The sequence below is a fragment of the Planococcus citri genome, chromosome 2 (genome assembly GCF_950023065.1).
Source record: "Planococcus citri chromosome 2, ihPlaCitr1.1, whole genome shotgun sequence".
Lineage (NCBI taxonomy): Eukaryota > Metazoa > Arthropoda > Insecta > Hemiptera > Pseudococcidae > Planococcus > Planococcus citri.
Genome location: NC_088678.1, coordinates 50,556,212 through 50,583,530, shown reverse-complemented (window position 1 = coordinate 50,583,530; position 27,319 = coordinate 50,556,212). Strand labels below are relative to the sequence as shown.

At 33.2% G+C, this 27,319-nt stretch overlaps 1 protein-coding gene across 1 annotated transcript; it reads right to left on the bottom strand.

Annotated features, from left to right (window-relative positions):
* Positions 1-583: 583 nt before the first annotated feature.
* Positions 584-25,787, bottom strand: LOC135836315 (Kruppel-like factor 3). Its single transcript, XM_065351079.1, has 2 exons — positions 25,355-25,787; positions 584-3,299 (listed from the first exon to the last, which is right to left on the bottom strand). Exons 1-2 carry the CDS (start codon positions 25,373-25,375, stop codon positions 2,289-2,291), a joined length of 1,032 nt encoding a protein of 343 aa, XP_065207151.1. The 5' UTR covers positions 25,376-25,787; the 3' UTR covers positions 584-2,288.
* Positions 25,788-27,319: the final 1,532 nt, after the last annotated feature.

Below are 27,319 nucleotides of genomic sequence, written 5' to 3'. Positions count from 1 at the left end.
CTATTTCATTTAATTTTATATACCAACATTAATCAAGATAATGAAATCGAATTTTTCCATCATACCTATTTTTTTTTTGCACACGATATCTTGACGATTTGGTATCGCAGGTTGATCATCACTGTTACTGATAACAGAAATGCGTGCGATACCTGTATTTGTTCTATGTGAAAAGTCGACCGCGGTGTTGTAGGTACGAGCCTAATTAGAGAAATGGGCGTTAAGCATTTCGATCATTAGGAAAGATGACTCTCTTCATGTCATGACAAAGCTTATATACCTCTGCCTTCAACACCCCGGTCTTGATTATTGATTGCTTTTTTTCCAACGATGATAGCCGTTCGAGCTGGTCAACCAACGCTGCTGAAATCGTGATATTGCTCAATTTAAATCTTAACTTTGTTATTTTATGGCCTTTTTCCCTCTTCGAAGCACATCGTAAAAAGCATTAGTTTTTAGAAAAAGATAAACGTTTTGAGCTTTTTAGAATTGCACGAGTTTTTCATACTTACCTATACCTATCTCTACCTTCTTAGAAGTTTGAATGGTTCTAATATAGATGAAAAAATATAATAATAAAGTATGCGTTATTTTATTTTTTTATTTTCATTACATAAATTAAAAATTTAACTGGTCAAACAACAATGGTAGAACATTCATTTACAGGTTATACAAAACTTGCGAAATTGATGAAAGTTATATTTAAAATAAACATTCATCGAATTCCTTTGGAACGTGATCATACTTACTGGAAAATTTTGTAAATCTTTTACAATAAATTTTAAAGTTAGCATTTTATACATTTACTTATGTTACACATTCACAATGCTATTTTCCTCATTCGAACAAATTCCTAATTATATAAAAATATAACAAATTTATAGAAAATTTTTTATATCATACAAACGAGTACTAATCGTACAAAGGGGAACGTGTTTCGTAAAAACCTAGGGTTTAAGAAAAATACTACAAATCAAAAGTCAATTAATACAATTTTTTTGTTATCGATACCTCGTTCAAATGCAATCAATTCGTTAAATTTTGACCATTTTTTCTAGTTAATATTCGAGAAAGTGCCTCTGTTGAAAAATATACTGCTGCTGAGTGAAAATAATTGTTTAAGTACATGAGAATTTCGTTAAGATTGTCTTAATACCTCAATTTTAAATTGAGATCATTAATGACTAGTTAAAAATTATCATTTTTTTTCACTCGAAATCGAATATGTTGTGTAGAGTCGAATAAATAAAATTCAATAGGTCAAAAAATACAAAAGAAGACTAGAAAAATACAATAATTTAGGTCAACAACCTGCTTTTACTTTGGTATAGATGATTCGCTATTATTATTTTTTTTTTTTTACAATAATTTCGTTAGTTGATAGAACTGACCAAGAAATTCAAAAAGTCACAAATGAGTTCAAAAAAAAAAATAAAACTTTAGCTATAGAAATACGTAATTTACTCAAAAAAACAATCTTAAAAATGACTTTAAGCCTGAAAAATTCCATTCTTTATACTTTATAGAGCTTTATAAAGATTGAAATGTCCATTACATGCCAAAATTCTATACCTAATAGTTGTTGCATGCTGTTTTCTTTGAATTTTCATTGAGAGTTGAAGCTGTTTTAATAAACTGGTAACCCTTCGAGGATCCTTATCTCTCCTTTGTGAATCTTCAACTCAAAATATACCTACTTATGACATTTTTTGTTCCCTTCAGCCTGTTCTATCACTACAAGTAGGTATTGTGAAAAAATATAACGAATCACCCTACATATTACGATATTTGAATAAAATGAAATTTAAACATTAGGTAGGTATAAGAGGACACTTTCTTCGACAAAACTATCAAAATTATTTCTCACTTTTTGACTCAGGTACCGTTTAGAAAATAATTTTCGTAATTTCACATCATCAAAGTTAAACGTGTACAGATTCGAAAGCTGATAACTGTTTAGACTTAGGTAGGTACTTAGATACATAAAATCTTATATTAAAATTTACATGAGAAAGTTGGCCCGAACAACCACGTAATCGGCAACAAAATATCAAATAAATTAACAAATAGACAAAATTTTACCATAACATATAGCGCAGTCGTAACGTATCGAAATAAAAACCCTAAAAAAATACTAACAAAATAATACTAAATTTGATTTTTGTAAAAGCAAAATGAATACCACAAGACACTGGTATTGGTACAAACAATAATAAAATCTTCTGAGAAGAAGAAAATGACAAAAAAATTGAAATTTTCACACGGTATCGATTAATTGCGAGGTGCTATTATAGATTAACGTGTCTTTTCATATGCAACGACAAGTGATCGGAACGTGAAAAAGCACGTTCGCAAAGCCTACATCTAAACGGCCGGTCACCGGTATGCTTCCTATAATGGCGAGTTAATTCGTCAGATCTGGCGAACTTCCAACCGCATCCTTTCCAGTTACACTGGTAAGGTTTTTCGCCAGTATGCGTTCGTAGGTGAGCTTTCAAATGCGACGATTTCGTGTAGGTTTTACCACATCCTGGATGGTAGCAACTGTGGCTGGTGATTTTCTTCCTAATGGTACGTTTATCGCCTCTAGGAGGTTTCTTTAGCGATTCGCAAGCGGCTATCGATTTGTTACGAGTAGTACAAAATTTAACCATATCGTCGACTAGATTCGGAGAGGAAGGAGGAGTCATCACCTTGGACAAGGTTTTCTCAATGGGATAGTCGCAGTTTGCGTATAACGAACCGTTATGCGATAGTAACTTGAGTAATTCTTCTTGTGACTTAGGTTGATCAGGACTAGCTGGAGGTGACATAGTATCCGGACCACAGTTTAGATTGTACTGTGATGGAAATATGGTCATTAGTGCGTTATACGCTACAGTCGCAGGTTGAGCATCTTGCGATCTAGCACTATTAGCACTAGCAGGTTCGTTATACAAACTAATATTCTCCTGGTGGTGAAGGCAATCCGATCCGTAGACAGGAGCTTCTGCAGGTTTGCAAGTTGGTTCGCATTTTTGCGACGATATGTAATGAGAGCCTACGTTGTCGAAGCTGTGCTGCTCGGCAGTATAGTTTATTAGGAAATCTAAGTCTACGTATTCCTCCTCTTCATCGTTACGGTAACTCGAGTTGCAGCTTTTTGAAGAACACGAAACGCTATCCGGGCATGGGTCTTTTTTCAGCTCCAGAACGCAGTCTAGGTTCGATGGTATCGTCGACGATGTACTTATGGCTACCGGTAACGCTTGAGGTCCTGCTGGCTGACTTAGCAGAAAACTTTCAATATCTTGCCAAATCTGAAATGAAAATTTAAACGGGCATATGTTTAATCTGGTCGGGTTTGGTTTTTGTTTGAAAATTTGTCGAAAAATTTAATGATTATGTGAGATGTCTCGCGACGTGATCATTTTTTAAAGGATCTGATGGATTGTATGTAACCAATTGGATGTGTTGTAACAGATTGTTGAAATATTCCAAAAACTAAAAGAGAGATCAAAAAAATGATTTTAAAATGTAACAGGGAAAAGCTTAAACAAAAGAAGTCATAGAAAAAAATTGAGTGAATATGAGGTTAAGAACTGTTGTCATAGTTCAAAAAAAAATTCAATAAAATACAGAAAACTTGAGTAAAGCATACCGAAACGTGTTTTAAAAATCATAGAAACATCATAAAATTCGAAAAGTCATGTAAAAATACAATAAAATCAAGTAATAAACGCCTGAAAAGTGTCCAGTATTTGCCTTTGCCATAATTTGGTCCATTTCATCAAGTATGTCATAAGGATAATTATTCATTATTTTTTTCGTCATTTCATTATTTTTGTTCGTATTATTTCTCGCTAGGTAGGTACAATTTTTATTGTTGCTTAACAATAAAAAAATTATCTATTTAGGTACACTTTTATTATGAAAAAAGTTGAAATTTGATAAAACCAAAGTCGTAGAATGCTGAAATGTGGGTCATATTTAATTTCTGAGTTTTGACATTTTAAAACCGATTGATAGCAGTTTTGAGCCCTTTTAGAGCTTTCAGAAGATTTTGATACTTTCCTATGTTGAAGAAATGCTAAATTTTATTTTTAATTTGTCTACAACAATTTTTCTAAAACTGGACAACCCAAAAATCTTCTTGAGAAGGCCACAAAAAGGACTTGAAACAATCAGAAATCTATTCAAGAGATCAAAAATCAGACATACCTAAACCGGACGTCAATTTTTGAATCAATTTATCAATTTTTTTCCAGAGTTCATAAAAATAATACTCAATTGATCCATTTTTAGCTTCTCAAAATCTAAAATTCCTTGTAATTTTTTCATGTTTTCTAAAACTTGAACAAGATATCGCAGTCAAATTTTTTTCTTTTTTTAAATACTTAGGTAGGCTGACAAATATAATATCAGGAACTCGACAAAAAAGTCAGAGTCGCGAAAATTTTGAATTTCAGTGCACGTGAGTTGAGCTGTGCCACAACGGTTCCTAATTTCGATCAAAATTTTGAAAAAATTGAAAATTCAGACAATTTATCCATTATTATGTTATTAATTTGCCTGTACAAAAGCTCAGTTTTTGAGAGAAACTACGTAGGTATCTTACTACACATACAAAAAGTGAAGAAAAAATGAGTTTTGTGTTGTTTTAGGAAGTTTTTTTTTGAGATATTTTGAAATGAAGTTCTAAAGTGAATAGAAATTGATTGTGATGAGAAATTGTAAAGTGATTTTCTCCAGAAAGTTTTGCTTTTAAGATACATATTTTGAGTTGAAGTGGAAGAGTTTAACAAACATCGATTGTGATGAAAAATTATTCCATTTTTCAAAAAATTCCTCTGATTTAATCAATTTTTTATTGTAATTTTATGGATATGATCGTCCCTACACAGTCCCTACACCTTTAAAAAATGTGTATCTCTAAATTTGGGCCCCTGGAGAGAACCTCTCCCCTCATTTCTCCCTTCCCACCCCACAAAAAATAAGCCAGAATTTATTTGATTGGGTCCCAAAAACTGGAAATGTACTTATAGCGATGTTGTCAATATAAGTAATCAATTAAAAGGATCGAGAATTCATTGATTTGTTTGCTATATTCCCTCTGTTTCAAGTTTGGGTGTCATTGAACTTTATTTCTATTGATCAATTGATTTTTGGTATATTATTACCTATTCAGTGTGGATAGATTGAATCATCATGGATAGTTTTTCTTTTCAGATTTTCAATTTAATCGTAATAAAAAAATTGCCTCAAGAGTTCTAAAAATCGTGCACGGAATTTTTTGGCACATTTTAAAATTGACTTCTAAAACAGTAATATTGCTAGAACGGTTATTCTCAAAAAAAGTTTAAATTTCAGTACTAAAATTTTTCAAAAATGAAAACCTTTTTTTGAATTTTTTTCAAAAGGGACTGGATTCTAGGCATACCCAGGACCCCTAAAATGACTTCAGGCCCAAGTCATCTTCAATAGGGGCAGGGGGTAAGGGCTTCAAAAAAATTGGTGTCACATGTTGAAAAAAAAGGCTGTTCACTACTTTTGGGTAGGTATAGGTATACTCGTAGCTGGAGCAGTTATTAGTAGCTTTAGCTCACAAAAAGGTCATCAAGTAGGTACCAGCTACATTTTAATGGGAGTATTCAAACATGATAAGGTAGGTACTTTCCTTCGTCGTGGACAAAAAAGTCACAATAACCACGACGAAATACCAAACTGTACTATCCACGACGTAAGAAAAAAAGAACTAAAATTTGTTTTACTGGTAATAGAATCAATAATTTTTCAATTTTCAAAGTTCTGTTCATCAAATACTTACCGTTTGAATATTTTCTTTTTTTCAATAAAAAAAAATTTCTCTTTTAAACGTGAGAATGATAAGCCACGGCGATGGATCTGAAAAATGGTAATCTGTAGAATTTTCACAGATTACCATTCGGAGAATGGGTGACTCCATTTCCTTGATGGTTGTGAAATGATCACTGTACTGCTATCACTGAAACAATACAGTGTAGCCATTTCACCGCAAAAAAAGTCGAATAGGAGAGCCAGGAAAAAATAAACAAAAATTGGCCACGGCGATGGAGCAAAAACTGGTTACATCTTTTTATGGCCTCGATTTCAGGGTATAAGTATCATTCTGAAAATTTGTATTGGTTCTATCATTTACTCTGGATATCACACAATGATATGTAGGTATCCTTTTTTTTCTCAGAAAAAGTGAAAGTGTAATTAATTTTTGAAGATGCAGTTGAAAAATTGAAAGTGGTTACAAGCCACGACGATGGAATTTTCGGGGTTTGGGGGGACTTGACCCATAGTGGAGGGGGGTTTGGGGACGTGAAACTATATATGCACGTGATGCCCGAGTTGGTACGAGTATCTACACAATGCCACCGAAAAAAAATTTCAATTGTAAATAGTAGATATTCAAGTAAACCACCTGTTACATGATTTTTAAACTTTTTTTTGAGAATTACCCAGAAATTGATTCATAATATTAATGTATTACTCTGATCAGCATGACCAGTAAGGCGAAGGAGGGGGGGGAGTACGGCTGCAAAGAAGTTCTCGATTTTGACAAAAATTGACGGGGAAGTTGATTTTCAGCAGGAGACTTGGGCCTCGTGACCGGATAGGGAGCTGAATTAGGGATTCTTGAAGTACAGGGTCATTATTTTAAAAAAATTATAAACGTGCTATTTTTCCAAGATTTTCAAATCCATCAGAATTTGAAGACGCTGATGAGTTACCCCTACTCTTTTCTGCAATACCTTTAAACGTAAGTAGGTAATCAAAAATACTAGCTCTAAACCCATTCGAAATTTTTGTTGGATTTTCAAAATCATTGAGTTTGAGTTCAAATATCCAGTTATCTTTCTGGATACAATAATCCCACAGGTTTCCTACGTCTTCAATTCGAAAAAAAATAGAAATGAAGAGTGATATTCCAAAACTCGCTTTGTCCATTTTCACAACTTTTCAGGAGAGAGGAAAAACAGTTTCCCTTTAAACGGGTAAATTGGCTTTTTAGGCGAGTTTAGCACTTTATTTGGGTGGATTTATGATGTAGGAGTGTAGGTATACATTTCATCCACTAAATACTGCTGAAAAAAATTTCAATAACAATGGACAAAGCGCGTCTTGGAACATTATTTTTTTTAAAATTTTTATTGAATTGACTATTTAGGTGAGTTTAACACCTCATTTTGGTAGGTTGATGATGTAGGAATGTGAGTTAATACTTCATCTACCAGGTACCACTGAAAACCCAACTTTGATAAAAATGGACAAAGCGAGTTTTGGAATATCACTCTTCAAATCATGAAAATATGATGTGTTATGTCAATTTTTCCATAAATTCGAGTTGGTCAAGTTCAAATATGTAGGTATCTGACAATTTTTTCGAGTTGGTCAAGTTCAAATATGTAGGTATCTGACAATTTTTTCAATTTCTTCATAATTTTTCAAAAATAAGATGAACCACGAAAACCAGCTCTTTTGAGCTCTCCCGAAGCCCTCAAACAGTTTTCAATCTTTTCCAAGAATTTTGAATTGTTGCAGATGTGATCCAAAAGGTGGTTGTTACAGATTTTTTCAATTTTTTTTCTGAAAAATAAATAAATAAATAAATACGTCCTTCCGGAATTTATCAGAAACCGCATAGAATGGTGGACAGAGCCCTGCATAGGCATCAGCCAAAATTATAGGACTTGAGAAGTTCACTTTTAGTCTCGACTGCAGCTACCTATTTGAAGTTCCTGCGGATAAAATCTAACCGCAGTTTTGTATGGCAGGAAAAAGAACTCAGATTTACAACGTTCGTAATATTCAACAATGACAAGAAGCCTATAATTTTATCAAAAATCTCTTATCTCAGCATAGACAGTCCAGACAGACTTCAATTTCTAACTTCATTTCTTTCACCATCTGCTGTCTTATTACACTGTCTGAATCAGTGCGCATTCAATATCCTACCCAAAAAAAAAAAAAATACCATTAAACTTACTTCCGCGATTATACCAGAATATCCAAATCATTTACAAAAGTCATAATTCAGTCTATTACTCTCCCTATAAGGTCCTACAGTATAAACTATATGGTGACAGGATACGCGCCAGTTAGTTCAAATATTATAATGATCCATTTCCGAACACGGTTTACTTGTTTAGCACAACACACAAAAAAATTGTATCTCAACTAAACCGTGAAATGAATTGTGCGTTGTTTGGTAATTATTTATACGTATGACTATGTAATGTAGCCTTACACTGCTGAGTAAGTGAGTACTTATGCACATACAAATAGCCTGAACACTTGACAAAGCTCCTCTATCGATTTTACGCTTCATAAAAAATCATATTATATTATACAGCCCAGGCAGGCCATTTTGATCATCCTGCAGGAAATTTCACATCCTAAAAAAATCAAATTCCACGCAAAGTACCTATCTCTCTGCAGGTATTGAAATTCAAAAATTACCAAATACTCGCTACCAGTGCAACGTCGGCTTCGTTTATTGGGAATAACAAGTTCTCCTATACCTCTATAAGTTGACTTTTAACGAGTTACCTAATCTTTAAAAGTGATTTCCAACATCTTGTTGCCAATATATTGAATTATATAGACTAGCGTTAGCTTTTATATGTGTACACAAACGAGATACATATCGATGATAGAAAAACTATTCTAGTTTTAAATATTATCATTATTGAAATAGGTAGGTTTTATATATATAGGTAGGTATGTTGGTAAAGTAATCATAAAGTAGATTGCAGACGTTCGTTTGGAACCTGTCTAATCTCATACATGATGTTGATTTTGTCAAAACTAGAGCTTCGAGATATTTACGAATGTAAATCGAGTCGCATGCTATACCTATAGGTATTTTCTTTCTATTTTTTTTTTTCATTTTCAACACGCGCGCGATTATTTTTAGGTAGGTAACACGACGGCGATGACGACGACGATCGAAATTTTTATGAAAATAATTCTTCCTATAATGATACGTTTGGATAAGAATTATGGTCTATTGTTTCATAAGGTACTTTTACAAAATGGTAATCAACGTGGTACAGGATGCGCTTGTGATTCGCATTTCGTCGCTCGTGATCTATATTATACACATAGGTAAATTTTCTAGGGGCGTTGTAAACGAGAAATGTCACTTTCTTGAGCTCTAGGAAAAAAAATCTAACAGAACGCCAAATATAAAAGACCTTTTTTTTTTTGCACATCGGGGTCAGTCGCTAGTTACGTAAAAATATGTGTATTTTTTTCGTAAATAAAACCTAATTATATTTGAAATGCTGTACCACAAGGTATATGTATGTAGTATAGATGCTGCGTGCATGTAGAGAGAAAGTGAGCCAAAAAATTGAACATGTCGACAATATAAAAAATAAAATTAAAAAAAAAATGTTCGACGCGAAAATTACTTGCATATGGAACGCCTCGTGTTTAAATTAATTAAACATAATTAAATATAGATCACAAACCAGTTTATAAATTGTCGACTGCAGCACGTCGTTAAATAATCGAGATGTATAAGAATCTGTTAAAAGATGTAATTTTTTTTAAATTGCGATAGGTACTACATCATAAATATTTAAATAATCTAGACCTTTTTTTTATTTTTTATCATCCTACCATAGACGTATTTTATTTGATGTATGAGCTGTACTTGTAGGTCTTCTAATAGATATACACATATTGATCCTGTAACGTAGATCTAGAGGTGTAAGGATAGGTATTATTTTGATATAAGCGCGAATGCATTAAATCATTCTGTCAGCTGATCATTAATTTGTATAGATATAGCGTATAAATGCACGTAATAAGTGAAGCCGACGCGAATAAAACACGAGTAAACCGATGTTATAATAATTTGTCTGTTTTTGCGATAAACCGCAATATTTACACGTATTTTATACCTACCTACCTATGTACGATATTCGCCGATGTAATTATATCAAACGTCACTTTCGATATTTATATCTTTACCTGTGTATAGTGTGAATATCTTTACTTATTGCTACAGTCATTATTGCTAGGTAGAAGGTATACAAATACATGTAAAAGGAGTGTGCACGCATTTGATAACTTTAACGCGTATATAATTAATGCAATCTCGATCGTTATTATTTCGCGATAATTTTTGTTAATTTATTCGTCGGTCGCCTTGAAATAGAAAATATCTTAATCGTTGATTTATAGATTAATACCGTTTTAGTAGAACTGCATTCGAAGTTTCCATCGTCGTGGATTCAAATATGCACGCTTTAAATGATAGTAGAGGACTGAGGATGCACAAAATCTTCAATTTCCATTTACCTACCTATAATAGGTATTTATTTATTAATGGGAGTATTGATTTCCAACATTCCTGGTCGTTCTGAAGCCTCTTGCACGATTTTCGATTTTTGCAGAATTTTAAAATTTCTCCAGGAAGACTTGGAAATTAATTTGGGCAGGCATAATCGAGTTTTTTTGCCACCCAAATCAATGCATACGCCTTCTGGATAAATTTCAAAATTTTGGTGGAATCGAAAGTCACGTTGGAGGCTCCAGAATGGCTCAGAATGTTGAAATTTATATGGGGGGGGGGGCCTGGAAGAGGCAGAATCTGATTGTGAACAAGATACAGCCATTTTTGCGAATTCCAAAAAATTTCCCTACGAACAGAAAATTTTTAATTTTTTCAAAAAAATCCACTCGAGCGACCATTTGGAAATCGGCTCAAATGGGTAGGTATAAATAAACCCTTCAAACAGGTCAAGGTGCCATGCCAGAGCTCGATTTACACCTATCCCAATTGATATCCATTATTCACGCTTTGTGGAGAAACTTTAAAACTCCGGAGAAATCGAAAATCGTGCTTAAGTCTCCAGCACGGACGGAGATGGTGGTACATATTCGGTTTGAAGGAGTTGATATTAGTTTCCGTACTGATTTTCATCATCATTACTGCATGAATAAGTATATATTTTAAAAAAACATACCTAAATTGTAAAAAATAGTACATTTTGAATTTTCAAAAATTCGCCGAAAATCGAAACATTAATTTGGGAAATTTAAATTATGGTTAGACTACTTACACATTTGTTTACGATTTCTGTGATTCTTCCGATCGATATATGTACCCATAAGCATTAACTCGATCAATTTCCAGAAGTTTTTTTTTAGTGATTTTCATCATGATTTCACTAATTTTTGAGTAGGTATACTTCAGACCCCAGGTAGTTTTTTGCAAATTTTCAGTCAGTTTAAATCAATGGGCTTAAGGCTTATGAAAAATTCTCATTTTCCCTTTTGAATTTATGGAAGTTTCAAAAACTTTTTTCTTAGCCAAATTTTTGTAAAAAATGATGACTATTGCGATAACCCCAACTTTGGATAAAAAGGTCGGGGTCAAAATTGAAAATTACAGAAAGGTCATTTTTTTGGAGGAGCATAATATGACCCCAAATGAACAAAAAAGGGTCCAAAATCATACCATTGGTCAGTACCCTCACTGTGATCAACATATCCAAATTTCAGCTTTCTAGGTCATCCCCACCCCATTCAAGGTGGAAAAAACCACGTTTTACCCCTATTTTTGACCCCCTCATCCCTCAAATTGTTCTAGTGGGTTCAAATTTTCAGAATGAAATGGGAAAGTGCCCCATCAGTGATTATTGCAGGTTTCAACCTTCCAACCCTATTTGACCTCCCTCCAGGGTCAAAAAAGTGGATTTTTGGTCTATTTTACGTGTTTTTCAATTTTTCAGACAGCCTACAGCCCCTCCAAATTGACCTAGAGGGTCTAAATTTTCACAGTACAATGGGAGGATGTACCCGAAGTGCCTTTTGCAAGTTTCAACCTTCCAACCTAGAGGGTTCGAATTTTCACAGTACAATGGGTGGATGTACCCGAAGTGCCTTTTGACTGTTTCAACCTTCCAACCCTATTTGGCCCATTTCAGGGCCAAAACAGATTTGTTACCATAGTTTTGAAGGGAGGAAGAAGAGAGTTGGGCGAAGCCCGAGGGGGTGTAGGGACACAGGCGAGTAGTTCAAGAGCTCTCAATGATTCTGGCACAAAAATTTGGCTCTTACATAGCGGCAGACTGCTACGACTTTTTGTTGATTTAGAGAAGAGATAGAAATTGACTCGAAAAAAGCAAGAGCAGAAGATTTGAAAAATTCGTATTTCGAGAGGTAAAAAAAAACGATTTTTAAAGAAATTTGTATTTAGCTCAAAATTTAAGAATGAATGTTTTTTTAAAAATTTCAAATTTGAAAATGAAAAGCAAACAGACTCAGAGCGGAGTGAGAGCAAAATTTAAGTACACTCGAGAAGTAGAAAAACAACGTTTTTTGAGGTGAAAAGTAAGTTTTTTTTTGGTTAGAACACATCTTTTGAAATTTGAATACCTGATGGATTTTTATAAAAGTTTGATCTCAATTTGAACAAAAACCGAGGTCCAAGTGAAGCGGAGGCAGGAAATTTCAAAAATTTGTATTTTGAGAGGTAAAAAACAATGTTTTATGTGATGACAGATGAGTTTATTTTTTTGACCACAAAATTTTAGAATTTGAATGTACTAAAATTTTCTGCTTGAACTAATTAGCTTTTGAAAAGAAAAGCCAAATTTTTAGTTCCAATGCCCAAATGAATTTTCATCACGTACTTACCGTAAAAGTTTTAAAAAGAACTTGAAAATTTTGATTAGTCCTGCTGGAGACTTCAATCGACCGGAATGCAGAATTTTTGATTTGGCGAGCTAGATGATATAAGTATTTGTTGTATGTAGATTAATTTTAAGTAAATTGTAGTTCAAAAGTAAGTACCAAAAGTACCTACCTATTTATCATACTTATTTTTTTTTTACAAAATTAAATGACCATTTTTACTTTTTAAATCTTTGGAACTTATCAACCTTGAAACAAAAATACAAATTCAGTGAAAACTTTTGAATTCCAATTGGTAAAATCAACATGAAATGCGCAGTTTTGGGCGAGGTGTTGATGTTTCAGGGCCTTAAATTCCATAATGTAAAAAATTCAGTGAAAACTTTTCAATTTACTTTCCTACCAGGCTATCACCTTTTCTTGGAATTCAATTTGTAAACCTATATGAAATGTACAATTTTGGTTCGGTGAGCAAATTAGATATTTCAGAGCTCCAAATTTCTCACCCCCCCCCATATTTTACATAGTCTAACTTTTTAAATTCGCCCAAATAGGCATCAAAAGATCAACACGAAAATTGATAAAAATGACAAATACGAAGCAATAACTTATTCTCGCAACCTGTAGGCTAATTAAAATGAACTCTATATTGAAAAAATTTCACGCAAGTAATTATACATTTCCTTATGGAGTAAAATGTTCATTATAAAAATAGTTCGTTCGATGGTGTATTTATCATGCTCACACGAGTCACCTGTTTAGGAATAGTCGACTTCGAGTTTATTTTTTTTTCTCATTTCAATCGTGTAAAAGTATCTCCATACCGCATCAACAAACACGAAAGCGGTGTAAGTTGTAAACTCGCGCTTTTATCAAATTCCCAATATTGCTAATAGTTTCCGAATTTGTAATTATATCTTCCATAATAGTATATTTACGAGACAGGATTTTCTTCTAATTAAACGCTCAAGCAGCCTAGGTATAGGCTACTAGTACACATATAGTGGACACTGGACACTGGACAACGTACGTAAGACGAGATGGCCGCTTTTTATATATAGGTACTCTCCATAGTCCTTATGTGGGTGGATAATTGAACTGAAATGGTTAATGACGCTATTAAAATTCATACCTTACAATTGATTACATAAAATGTTACAGTTTCCTTTTCAGGGCATGTAGAAAAATTGGCAACGCGTATTGAAATTTCCCCTGCGGAGAATACTCAGGTATAAGTATATTATGCCTGGTGCAGGCAGGTTTTTTGATCGCGAATCTTCGACTTGGACAGAAGTCGTCGTAGGAAATTCGAACGTCGTCGTTGTACTCGTATATGTATGTGATATGTGTAGTATTTGTAACAATTGCATTAAATTCTAATCACAATATACCGATCTGTATAGCGCCGACAAGTTTTTTAAACGATGTGTATAATGTATAGTGTACCTACAAAAAAATCAAAACCTGTGTGCGCGGTAATGATCCAATAATCTACTTAGATGTAGTAGGCAGTCTAGGTACCTCTCTCAACGTATGTCTTCTGTGTATATTTCAAGCTACCTTTACCTAGCTGTAGCTACAGCCACAGCCATACATAAATGAAGTAATGTGTGGCAAAACGTTGGATAGTACACGCGAACTCTTGAATACCGATTTATTATAGATTTTGTTTGTTAAGAAAGTAGCGTCAACTTGATCTGATAATGGTCGGTTCTAGAATCTAGATCCTCGTCTAACAAAAAATGTAACATTATGAATTGCGCACGTTAGTCTTTTCTTACGTAACTCTTAAAATAAGATATTTATTGCAGAACGTGTTTTTTTTTCCATAATCAACGAGATTGACTCGAGGAGGTCGTGCTCGATTCAGTCCCCCGCAGACAGTTTGATAAAACGGATTTGAAAATATTGTTTCATTAAGGTATAAATAATCGACTTTGATATCCAAATATTTTTCCGGCACAGTTGCACGCGTCTACTTGGTCAAGCTCCGGTATCATGATCGAATTATGTACTTGAACCTATCTGCTGCTGTGCTTTGTCTGTAATGCTATGTGCCGCCTCACACACACAGACATAGACATATCTAGGTTATATTTTATTTTTGTTTATTTCGACTTTTTAATTCGCCTATGTACCATTATATTGATATCAATTCAATGTATTGACAAATTTTGACTTGTAGTACTTACCTCTATCTACCTAAACCTATACATGTACCTGAGAATAATAATATATCTACATAGGCTGTAATACACGAATGAACGAGAGTTTATTAGTTTAAATAGGTTCATAACCGTTGGTAACCTTTCTTGAACTTCGCGTCGTCGTCGGGCAAATTATGCATCATAATTGTTTCCAAATATTTACCTGTTTGCTTATCTTATTGGTAATGTAATGATAACGTACCTTTTAGACGTTTATCTACATATAACTCTATTAACGACCACCGAGGAATATATGTATCCAATTTATCTATATTCTCGATTATTTATTTTTATTAATGGGTCATATTGAGTCATTTTGGAAAATTTGACGTAAATTTGTGCGAAAATTTTTCCAAGTATTGAAACACTTGTAGGTACCAATGATACATATAGATCTAGTTAGTCTATCGATGAGTAAATTTTAACCTGCTTTATGGTCTGCTCAAGTGCTCACAGTTGTCGAAATGTAAAGTTTGAATTACCTATCCAGGGCTGCCCTTAACATTATAAACTGATCCATGAAACAATTCATTTAACAACTTTATGAAAACTAGGTATACTTATGCAAAATTTGCAGAAAATTTTCATTTTTCATGACAAAAAAGTTCAGAAAAAATAAACTGCGTTCTGCACTTTTGATGGGAAATTTTATGATTTTTATGATCTACAATTCAATTTTTTTCATATGCCCCTCACAAGAAAACCTTTACGACTCGTCTACTTCGATCGAACTAAAATTTAACTCACTCAATGAGCATGTCACCCACCCAGACTTCAGAACCAAATTTAAAGCATTTGAAGGTGATTATTCGATTTTTGGCGAATTTTTGAAAATGTCGGAAATAGCCTTGGTAGTCACCTATATAGGCTATTGATTTTCTACAGAAAGAGAGAACATAATTGTACTAGAGTAGAATTCCCCCCCCCCATCGATTGCCAGAATTTTCCAGCCGATCTAAAGCTTAAAAGTTGAATTTTCTCCAGCAATTTCAAATCGCTCCAGAAGGCGTTGTAATCGAGTTCGAGCGCTGTAAACTATCTGATCGTATGTTCGATATGAATCGCAAATCCGAGGTGATGAGTTGAAAAAAATAATATATTTTTTTTCAAGTTGAAAAATCTCAAATTTAAAAAAAAAATCTAAAATGACATTTTTCACGTCATTTATAGGTTGACCTGGAAACTTCAGCAAAATTTATCTTTTTTCCAGAAGTTTCCAATCACCCACAATACTACCCCAAAAACGATATGGCAATTCCATTCATTCGACGTACTGTTTTTTGATCCTGTAAAAATGTGCCCTTGAGTCCATCACGATTTGCGAGGATAGAATGTTTGAGAAAACCGTTGCGAAATTGACGATATCAGTTTTTTTAAAATCTAAGATTTTTCAACGCATAAAAATACACTTTTCAACTCGTCATCTCGCATTTGCGATTCACCGGTCCTATTTATGTGGGAATGTTGAACTTGTGATATGTATATTACAACGCCTTCTGAAGGGATTTGAAATTGCTGGAGAAAAGCCAAGTTTTGTTGGAGGCTCCAGATCGGCCCGAAAAAGGTAGTAATCGATTTGGGGGATCGATTTTAGGGAGTAGACAAAGTATTGAATAACTTGTTCCAAAAATTGACGATTTTAGAATTTTTTAAAAATTTGAGATCGTTGGGAATGAAAAATAGACGCATATGAAGCTCAAATTTGAACGGGCAGCTGGAAGACGAGTTGTTCGATTTGATCAGTTGTTTATTTAAAAAGAATTATGAATGTTAAAATTTTACTGCAAGTAAATTTTGTCAAATCTAGAAATCTAGGTAGGTATACGATTTATAATGACTCATCTCGAGTCCTAAAAATCTTAGAGTCTCAAAATTGAAAAAAAGTTTGAAATTTCCAGCCATAAAGAAGAAAATTCTTGAGATCAAAAATAAGACAATAAATATTGAACGAGAAATCTTGAAATCTTGACTACAAAATCTCGAAATTTTGAAGCAAATTTTTTTTTGAAATTAAAAGGCAAAAAATATTAAATTTTTTTCAGGGTACTTATATAATTGCAGGATTATTACACTCATGAAGAGATGGGTTTTAGATTTCGTTTATTAGATCAATGTTTTTTTTAGAAAGGTTATGACCTTTTTGAATTTCAGAAGGGTTGTTTTTGGGATGGTAATTGAGTTTAGGGTCTATTTGTAGTGACAGTCTCATTAGCTGTAATTTAGGACAAGTGAATAGTAAAATTTTGAGTGGATGTAGGCTCGTTTTTGCAGAATTAACAGGAGGGGTTGGGAATTTTTCGATATCTAGATGAAAATATTGAGTCGTGAAAATCTCAAAATCCAAGTTAAAGATCCACCTTGAGAGGAGAATCTAAATCTTGAGACCAAGATTTTTGGTATTAGGTAAATAATCTTGAAATCAATAAGTCTCGAGAGAAAATCTTATTTTTCTGACTCTTGAGGAATTTGGAGCTGCAGCCAAATCTCTCCCTTCACCTCCTCTTTTTCATAACAGCCCTGAGCCCTGGTTCCCATTCAGTAAAAAGAAGAGCAGGTACATAGATCCCCTCGTAAGGAATAGTCTGAAGCTCGAATTTTACTTGATCTTTCCGACCCTTTCCAAGATTAAATTACTTTGTTCCCAGTTTTCGAAAAAGTTCCGAAAAATTTTCAGTCTGAATTTCTGCAACAAGTTTTCGAAAAACACCGACAATTTTCAGTTTTGAATTATTTCTCACAAGGGAATCTCTCGAGGTGCTCGCCTCCGATTAAAACGAGACCGCGATGTTTAGAAAGAGCAAGGTCTGCAACCCCATAACTATTTCAACCACCCTAATTGATTTTTCGATTTTTGACGAATTTTTAAAAATTCAAAAATGACCTTTTTTGGCAGTTTTGCTTTTTTCAGAAAAATAATTCAGTGAAAATGATGGAAATTAGCCTCGGAACTATAATACCATATCAGCTCTTTTGAACCAAATTTCATCATTTCCAGATATTCTGGAGACTCCAGCACGATTTTTCGATTTCTTCAGAATCTTGAAATGTCTTCAGAAAGCACGAAAATTTATTTAGACAGTTGAGACTCGAGTTGTGGGTTACTCTCAAATGGTTTGTTGCATATACCATTATTTGAGCCGATTCTCAGGTGGACACCTCGAGGGTCTTTTTTGACATAGAATTCTCTAGATTTATCGTTAGAAATATGGTACTCGTATTGTGGTCAAAAAAAACATCTTGTGAGGTGTCCACAATTCCACTTAAAAATTGAGTCTAATGTAAAAACTCATTAAAAGGGTTCAGAATAAACCACAACTTGATTTTTAGCTGCCAAACTGATTTTTATGCCATTGCCTTCTGAAGAAATTTTAAAATTTGGGAGAAATCGAAAATCGCTCTGGAGGCTAAGTAAGTTAAGTACAGAATGACCGAAAATTTGAAACTCGATGTTAGTTTCAGGACTAATGTCCATCATTTTCACTAAACAAAAAGTTCTTCTAACTCTTTGTGTCACTACTACATCCATTCACCCTTCATCCAAATAACCCTCTTCTCAAAGCAGAAGTTTTTGAAACCTTTCCGATAATTTCCTTCAGCATAAGTTCAGTAGGCAGGCACCATGTGCTACATTTTCACCCACTGAACCAAAATAATAATCCTTACTCGTAAATACTACATTAAAGAATTTAGACCATTCAACTTTCAACTCAACGCTAAAAAATTTCGTAGGAAGCGCTTTCGCTCGCACCGCGTGGTTTTGAACGAGAACCGACCGCCGTATCTCGAGTCGACAGTCCCAGCATTCGAAAAAAAAATCCACTCTGAATTCATCCGAGAATATCAGATTATTACCATTCACACTTCATTTACAAGTATAATGCGTGTAAAGCGAAATAAAACGGATTTCAGTATTACAATATTTCTACTAAAATGGTCATGGTGAGTTTTTAAATAGCGGAAAATGAAATAATTCTAGTTTTAAGATCTCTTCCTATAAATTTATTACGGATTTATCTCATGTAACCGGGGTAATAGTTTGCATAAGGTGCTACATAGATTTTTCATTCAAACACAATGTTAAAATATATTATTTTATACACATATATTACACGTACCTAGCGATTATAAAATTTTATATTTAATTTTTATATTTTGAAATATACCTACCTAGTTAATCCACCCAATCTAGGGATATATTTGCGAAATGATTTATTATTATTAGACTACCTATTTTCATCCTATAAGTGACCATAATCGTGGATTGCGAGCGAATAATTTGTATATACCTACCTGAATTGTAAAAGTCTTACTACATATCGGTCATAACAATCTCGACATCAAAACCTACCAAAAAATAATGTACAATCTGTTTCAAAAAAATTAGGCCTTGGGACTCGTGTCATTGTATGTACAATATGAAATTCGGTATTTCAATTTTCTAATTTCATTCCTACCTCACCGAGGGAAATTAGTCAGTTTGTCTACACGATATCTGTCAATTCCATACATATTTTTAATAATACAACGTCGTTTATTTCTACTCCATAGTGCTCTACAATCCTTCTCTCTATACTCATACACACAATCATGCATATATGTACATGTAGCAATGAAGTTATTTCCATATGACGGCCTGCCATCGATTAAATCTCGAAAGTTGTTCGATACTTGACTGATTTTGCGACCAATAAATGACCACAGTAGTACACGCCTACGGAGCATTTTCCACAACTACTTAATATCCCACTTGAAGTGAAAAAATTATCATCGTTTTATCGAAACCAGATTAAGTATACTTAACTAGTCTATACTCTTTTAGCTGCATGCTGCATTCGCGTTCAAATTTCTTAATTAGTTATGTGGTATTTTTTCGGTAGTTGCTGCTGACGAATTAACACGAACATGCAAAGATTCCCTCCCCATTCCCTCCTCATCTAACGTCCGAACGCCTCGAGTCACCAATTACATATTCGTAGGTCTCTCTCTGTAATGTTTACCGAGATACAAATATGCAATTAGTTATACGCGCCACACCACCGGTGAAAAGTAGTAATTATTTTTGTCTTTTTATTTTCCCAGTGGCTAAGATGAATTTTCTCGTTCATAGAAAAAATACATCTAGTCGTCGGGACACCCAAAAAGTAGTTTCGCTTGTAGAACTAGCTCGTTTTTTTTTTCGAGCAGATGAGACAGAGACAGAGAGAGAAAATTTTTATGTGTTAAAAGAGACACGTAACTACATATTAAAATATCCCACGTATCTCTAAATTTTTTTTTTCGAAAGAGTAAAAATCATTCTTAAATATACAATAAAATCATACAAAGTAATTCGGTTTTTTTTTCAACATTTTGCCATCAAATAAAAGCGCGCACAGCGAATCCATCTCGTAGGTCCTGCTCTCATATTATATACGAGTAGACCAAGTAATTTAATGCCTTTGGGCCTTGTTACATTTAACGATGTAGACCACTCCTATAAATAATACCTACTATGTGCGACACAAGGTTAACATTTTGGAATGTAATTAGTTTCCGGTTGATGATAATGTAATTTAATACTCCGTTAGTGTAATACTTAAATGTTTTTTGAATTAAGGAAAGCTTTTTTTTTTCATCCATTCATCTATATTCCAATGGCTGTAAAATCTTTAATTATTGATTACTTATACGCGAGATTATTGTAATTGAGGGGGTGGTTAGCGTATCATTAAGTTTATGGGTTTTTAATTCAACGAGTTTAAATACAGGTTTAAAAGAGGGCTTTTAGACGACTTAAATCAACAAAAATGCAGGAAGAAGAATACATCGATGGTAATTTGTATGCAATGCAGTTTTTTTTTTTCTTCTTCTCTACTTTAAAGGCTGCATAATTTCATGTACCTAGCCTATGTTTACGAATGTGTGGTACGATATACTTATAATGATTCGTTTCGAGATGCATAATAAGGAATGGAGGGGGAAGGGGGTGGATCGAGATATCGTATATGATATGGAGAGGTTATTGAAAGTGTTCTAAGACCAACATTCGTACATATATATTATCAAGGACGGTCAATGTGCAAGTTTAAACTTTATAGTCGCATCTTTCAAAGTGCGAGAGTGTTGCTGATGCTGTCGCTGCTGTTTGTGCGCTATTAAGAAATAAATCTTTCGATTAACTATTAAATAATGCTCGCAGGCTATGAAAAAATTATATCCTCATTAGCGCGAAAAAATCCGCATCTGCGTCTCTTTTGTAATACGAAATCCTCAACTTCGATCGTCTCAATTGCCCGGTAACCAATCGTTATTAACGATTACGTGACAAGATTATTCTTGCAATTCACCGGTGAACGTGGTTGGGTATCCTCGATTAAGTTGGTTGGTAGTTGGTTGTGCTTTGTAGGTGAGATTGAAACTCGAATTTTGAATGTAGGTTTCATTCGTCGAGTTATAACTCGACTGCACTTACAGAAAATTAAAGGAGGGGTGAAGAAAGGAAACTGGAGGCTTCAAAGTTCAATTTTTGGCTCAAACTTCGATTTTTCTGTTTTTGGCTCAAAATATAGGTAGCCTAATTCTTTGGCTCAAAATGGTGATTTTTTGCTGAAAATACTGTTCTTGACTCAAAACGCTATTTTTTTCTATTGAAATGGTGGATTTGGCTCAAAATGCTATTTCTTGGCTCAAAATGATATTTTTGACTCAAATAGTACCTACTTTATTTGCTCAAAATGCTGTTTTTGGCTCAAAACTTTAAAAAAAATAAATAAAATTGCTATTTAGGCACAAAATGCTGTTTTTTAACTTAAGATGCCATTTTTTGCTCAAAATGCCACCTTTAGAACTCAACATGCCATATTTTTTTCAGCCAGAATGACTCTTTTCTAACGTATGTAATTCTTGAAGAAAATCTGTAATCACGCAATTACTAATTTGATCACGATTTTCAACTAGTGACTGGAGGGAGGGAGGGAGGGAGGGGGAGATGGAGGCTACTTGTGTTACATTCTTGTGTTCTGCTCTGTTTTTTGAACTCTTTGGGGCGTTTCATATGCTTTTAGATTGCTAGCTCATTTGGGATTTTCAAAAAAGGAGGTCGGTTGCAGCATTGAGGGAACAGGATTACCTACTGTAAATGTGCAATTTTGAAGACATTTTGTTTTAATGTTTGCAAAAATTGTGCACATAAGTATCTATGATTTGTAACGTTCTATAGAACTATCAAGGCTAGAATTTCAAAGTAGGTAGACCGTAAAGGTAGGTACCTACGCTAAAAATGAAAATTTTTATGGCCATTTCTTGAAACGATTTTTGAAACAAAAATTGATGGGACATTACCATGTGGTTTAATGGATCATCAAGTTCGATATCCAATCATCAATAATAGTTTCTGTAAATGTTGGATTTTGATTACCCTACCTATGATACCCATCTCCGGTATCAATGATAACCTACTTGAATTTTTGGGAAAATATTAGGTTTCATATCCTTTTAGTACTTCAAATTTTACCTATTCAAATTTGTTTTTCAATTTTTGTACAATTTTTGAATAGGTACTCCAGTTTGAAAATTGTCATTTTTCATCAAAAATGGAAATTTTTAAAAAAGTAAAAATATTTTTTAAACACCTAACCAATTGCACTATACCCACTTCCATGCAGTGAAATTTAAGAAAATTTATTCCAGACCAAGGAGCTTTCGATTCTCCAAAACCAATTTTTCTTAGGTACTTGAAATTGAGTTCAATTGTTGTCTTGAAATGAAATTAAATCTCGATAAGAAACATTATGTTGATGCGAGAAGTCATTTTTTTGCCCTGAACGCTTTTCAAAAGATTAAGTAAATATTTTCCACATCAGTATTCTGGTCATGAGAAATGAAAATGACGTATCCCGAGCGAAGCTAGAGCAAAAGTTTTTAAAAATTTATAATTCAAGAGAGAAAATTAACAATCTCTAGTTGAAAATTTTTCATGAAAAATACAGTTAAATCAAATTTTGAGAAATTAAGCTAAATATAATTGCAAGAAGTTCATTCTGGGACAGTTTAGCTTCCTGAATACAAATCTGATTGTGAAATTCAAAAATCGTCTTTTCAAGAAAAATGATGTGAATTACTAATGTCTCGAAATTTGATTTTTTTTGACTGAATATAACCTATAATATATGTACATTTTTCATGAAAAATTGTAGATTTCATAAGAAAAAAGAGATAGGTATCTACTTATATTTACTTATCTACCTATTTAAAATCCAGCTAGGTAAATCATCGCAAAAAGAATGAAAATGAAAATTATACGACTCTCAGCTTAGAATCTAAATATGTTATGTATGTATGTAGGTAATGAAAGAAACTTTCAATGGAATAATGGGGCTGTCCCTAGGACGAAAAATGCTGCCAAAACTGTGTTTTAAAAAAAATATTTAGGGAAGTTCCACCCTTTTTAGAATTTCTGAAAATTGGCATAATAATGACGAGAAATACGTTGAGAAATATTAGTTGCAAAGAATAAAACTTTCATCTACCACCAAAATTTCTCATCCAATTTTATTTTTTGGGCAAAAAAATTGAAAAATTTTCGAGGTAAGTATTCGTAGGTACTCGAAAGTTTCACTTTCATGCTAAATTTCCTACCATATGACCAAAAAATGGCCAAGGTGGAGTTTCCAGTATGAAAATCCTAGTACATATTTGATGTCACGCCGAACACCCTCTCCCACAGGATGATAATGGGATTCTAATGATGTGCTCGAAAATTATATTTTATCGTCATATGTAGATAGGAAGCTACCGAAAAAATTGACTTTGGCGAATTAATCTACTCTCTGCTAAATTAGAGCCTTTCCGACAGTTCATGAATCTTTCAAAAATGTATGAAGAAAATTAAAATCTTATTGAAAGTCTGCGTTTTATACCAATTAATTTAATCAAGTCGATAATAGGGATGAGCAAATTTTGATTAATTTCACTGGGAAAGATCCAACTCTTTCAAAAAAGCATAGGGCTTGGGTTTTCTAGAGAAAGAAATAGGTACCTAGCAAATTTCGAATAAAAAAATAATGCCTTTGAAATTTCCAAAAAGTTGTCCAAAATCAGAAAATTGCGGGCACGTGAAATTTTGGTCATGAGAGAAATTTAATTTCCCTTGAAATTCGAGTTGGAAACTTTTAGAAGATGTTTTAAAATCAAGTAGGTACCTGACATTCTTTAAGATTTAGGTAGGTAAATAATGAAAGAAGGGGAATTTGATTGCTCCGAATTAAAAGGGTTGCCGAGAGTGGGGGAAGGGGAGGCTGATTTCTAAATTAGAATAGGTAAACCGAAAAGTTTCCTATACCTTTTTCAAAAATTGTCAAATTCAAACCAATTGCCAACGAGTTTTTCCATGAGGGAATTACAGATTTATTTTATTTTCTTCAACTCTACCCAAATTACAAATCTACTTAAGTATGTACATCTTTTTTTTTTTCTATATCCAGTAGTTTTCCAGCACATAAAATAGTATTTATACCTACCTAACGAATGGAAATAATTTACGACAAAATCCTCATACCCAACCATACGACAATAAATTTCTAATATTATTCGCATTGCAACCTACAGAAATGATTCTTATCAGTTAACAAATCACTATAAATACACATATTATAAGTAAGTTAATTTGAAAATCAAAAATCTGCATACATATTAAGTTATCTCTACCTATAATACCCACTTTTTGAAACCATTCTATACAAAATTTCACCTTAATTTACAATCTAAACGTTCAAGAGCATCACTAAAGAAGTATTTGAACTTGAATAACGTTGCATTTCAAGTTCCATATGATAGGAAATTTCTTATTGTGTACCTAATCTGAATTCCTGTTCGAGGTATTTAAGCGATCAACGACGATTCGATGACAAAATATCGAATCGAAAGCGACGAAGAATACAAATAAGACATCGAAAACACGTTTAATTTACAGTTTGAAAAGTATATCCATCAGAATAATGTAAGCATACCAACTACCTACTCGTTCGTTATAGGAATTCCTGAGTAAAATTTCAAGTCAGTTTTAAAATTTTTGCATAAAGAGTTGCAGTCTATCCTATCGTGTTGCATGGCGGATACTTAATCGCTTGGAAAAGTATAAATATCTCGAAGATTGTGCGAAGAATAAATTTTATCATTCTTTGATAGGTGCACGCTAGGTGGGTATTCGGTGTTTGCCTCAGGCTATTTGGTAATTCAATTTCGAAGCGTAGGTGTTGAATATTATTCATTAACGTATCGAATTTCAATTGGAAAAATTATACGTCTATTTTGGATTTTTTTCAATTGAGAAAAAAATCATCGAAAAGAGATAAAAATGAGGATTATGTGTAAACAAAACTAATTGATGAAAATAAAATTATAAATTTTTCAAATGATCTTAATCTAAGAGGTACACTCAAATAAACGTATTCTAAAATGAAAATTTTCTCAAAATTATCGGTATATTTAAAAAAATCACCAATACTCACATCTTGCAACATGTCTGTCATAATTTGATGAAATTTCAAAGGGTAACAATCACTCGATAAAACGCTACGATCATATACGAAAATTATCACATCACGAATATTAGTGATAAACGAACCGTAACCGACTAACGAACGCGATTATTGGTTCAATTATCCAAATAAACCGATTCCAAAGTGGTATCCCGGCGATCATGTATCATTGCACATGCGAATAGTTACATACTGCAGGTCTAGATCGTTTAATCGTGTCACCGTCTACTATCCTGTGTACATTTAAAAGCATACGAGGTAGGGGTAGATACACCTTTGAGTTTACTTTTTTTTTCTAAATCGTATACTTATATTTACACCGAGTACTATACTCTTTGTCGTAATTGTCAATACCGAAAAAAAGCACCGTTACATAAATACAGCTAAGCTAGGTACTTAGATTATGATTTTGTCAAAGTTTGATGTGTGAGTTGATGGACAGTGTTACCGAATCGTCCAGACAAAAATGTTGTTCTAGACTTGTTTTTGATTGGTGGCTTTGGAAGTCGTTACATTATAGCACGAGCACGAGGTGCATGTGAAATTGTGAAATAAAAGATTATCTTTATGCGAGCGATGGTAATTTATTGTCGTTTCACTTATAGGGATATTTTTTAGGTGCTTTTTATCAGTTTTATTCATCGAATCAATGTGATTTTGATGTTACCTTTTTGTACAAAATGTACTCGGAAAATGTAGATTTTGAAATAAAATCATATCAAGAATTAGGCTTATGATGTTTGAAAGTTCTACATAAAAGCTTTCAATATTGGTAACACTGGTATTAGTAAAAATGAGGCTAATATTTTATAAGAAATAGTCTACCCATTGCACCTCCTACTTGAAATAAAACTAACATAGCGCAAGTTCGTATTCTTCGTGAATAGCAAATGAGAAAGCTGCCCAATCACGAAAGTTGTCACGTGAATAAAAATTATTCCTTCAGCCAATGGTTTCTTATTTCTTATTCTTTAAAGCAAGCTTAGGGTTCGCCTCACATTATGTAGGTACCTACGTATATTGTTACGAAAATTTTAAGAATTGGACTATTCGCCAAGACTAGATACTTGTAAAATTATGAAATCTATTAAAACAGGTTGAATTTACTAACACGATTTTTGTTTTTATTTTATTCCATTTTACCTTTTTTTTTCTGCATTAACCTGTTCGTCGTGTGCGAAAAAATCACAAGGAAAATGTAAATTTATCAGCATAAATTTTAATACTTGATGAATAAATGTGGTATCTTCTCGATTATTTTATTGAAAAGGTGAAAATTATTCCAGAAATTAGGATATTATGGTTTTAGGCGCATTACTTTCGTCCAGATGCATTTTGAGTATTATCTATACCTATTTTATTTCGTGTTAAAATAATATGTTATTCCTAATAAAGCTTACTTTTTAACATTCTGCGTTGGAAATACCTGTGTGAATTTGTCGTTTAAACTCTTTCCAGCTGATTACTGGCACAAAATTTGTCTCGAAAAGTGATTTTGAAGCACACGTTTCTTTACTTACTACTTTTTCATTTCTCATAAAAAGCCATTTTTTTTTTGAATCACTCAATTATCGTTGTTTTTTTTTCAATTTTGATACCTGCTTATAAATTAAGACCCAAGGTATCTATCTCACAAAAAAATTCCTGCAGTTCGACCAGAAAATTGAGGATTATACAGGCTTTTTATTTGGATTTTCAACAGTTTTAACAAAACTCTGAAAAATGCAATTAGAAAACTGCAACTCTTTGCATTTTCTGGCCATAAACTACATACTTTTGTTTTTCTTCAGTGAAGATTTTAATTTTTTTTCCGAAATAGGAAAGTAAACATCTCAGTTTATTTGCTCGATATTATTTAACATTGCGTTTTGAGACTCACTTTTGGCTATGATCGAGTGAAAAAAAATGTAAATAGGTATAGCTTATTTTCAGACC

Bases quoted from the DNA above. Each gene is read 5' to 3' on its own strand.
- LOC135836315 (XM_065351079.1), bottom strand. From the start codon at position 25,375: ATGACAGACATGTTGCAAGAT. The intron at 3,300-25,354 runs GTGAGTATTGGT...TTTTCATTTCAG, and splicing joins TGACAGACATGTTGCAAGAT to ATTTGGCAAGATATTGAAAG.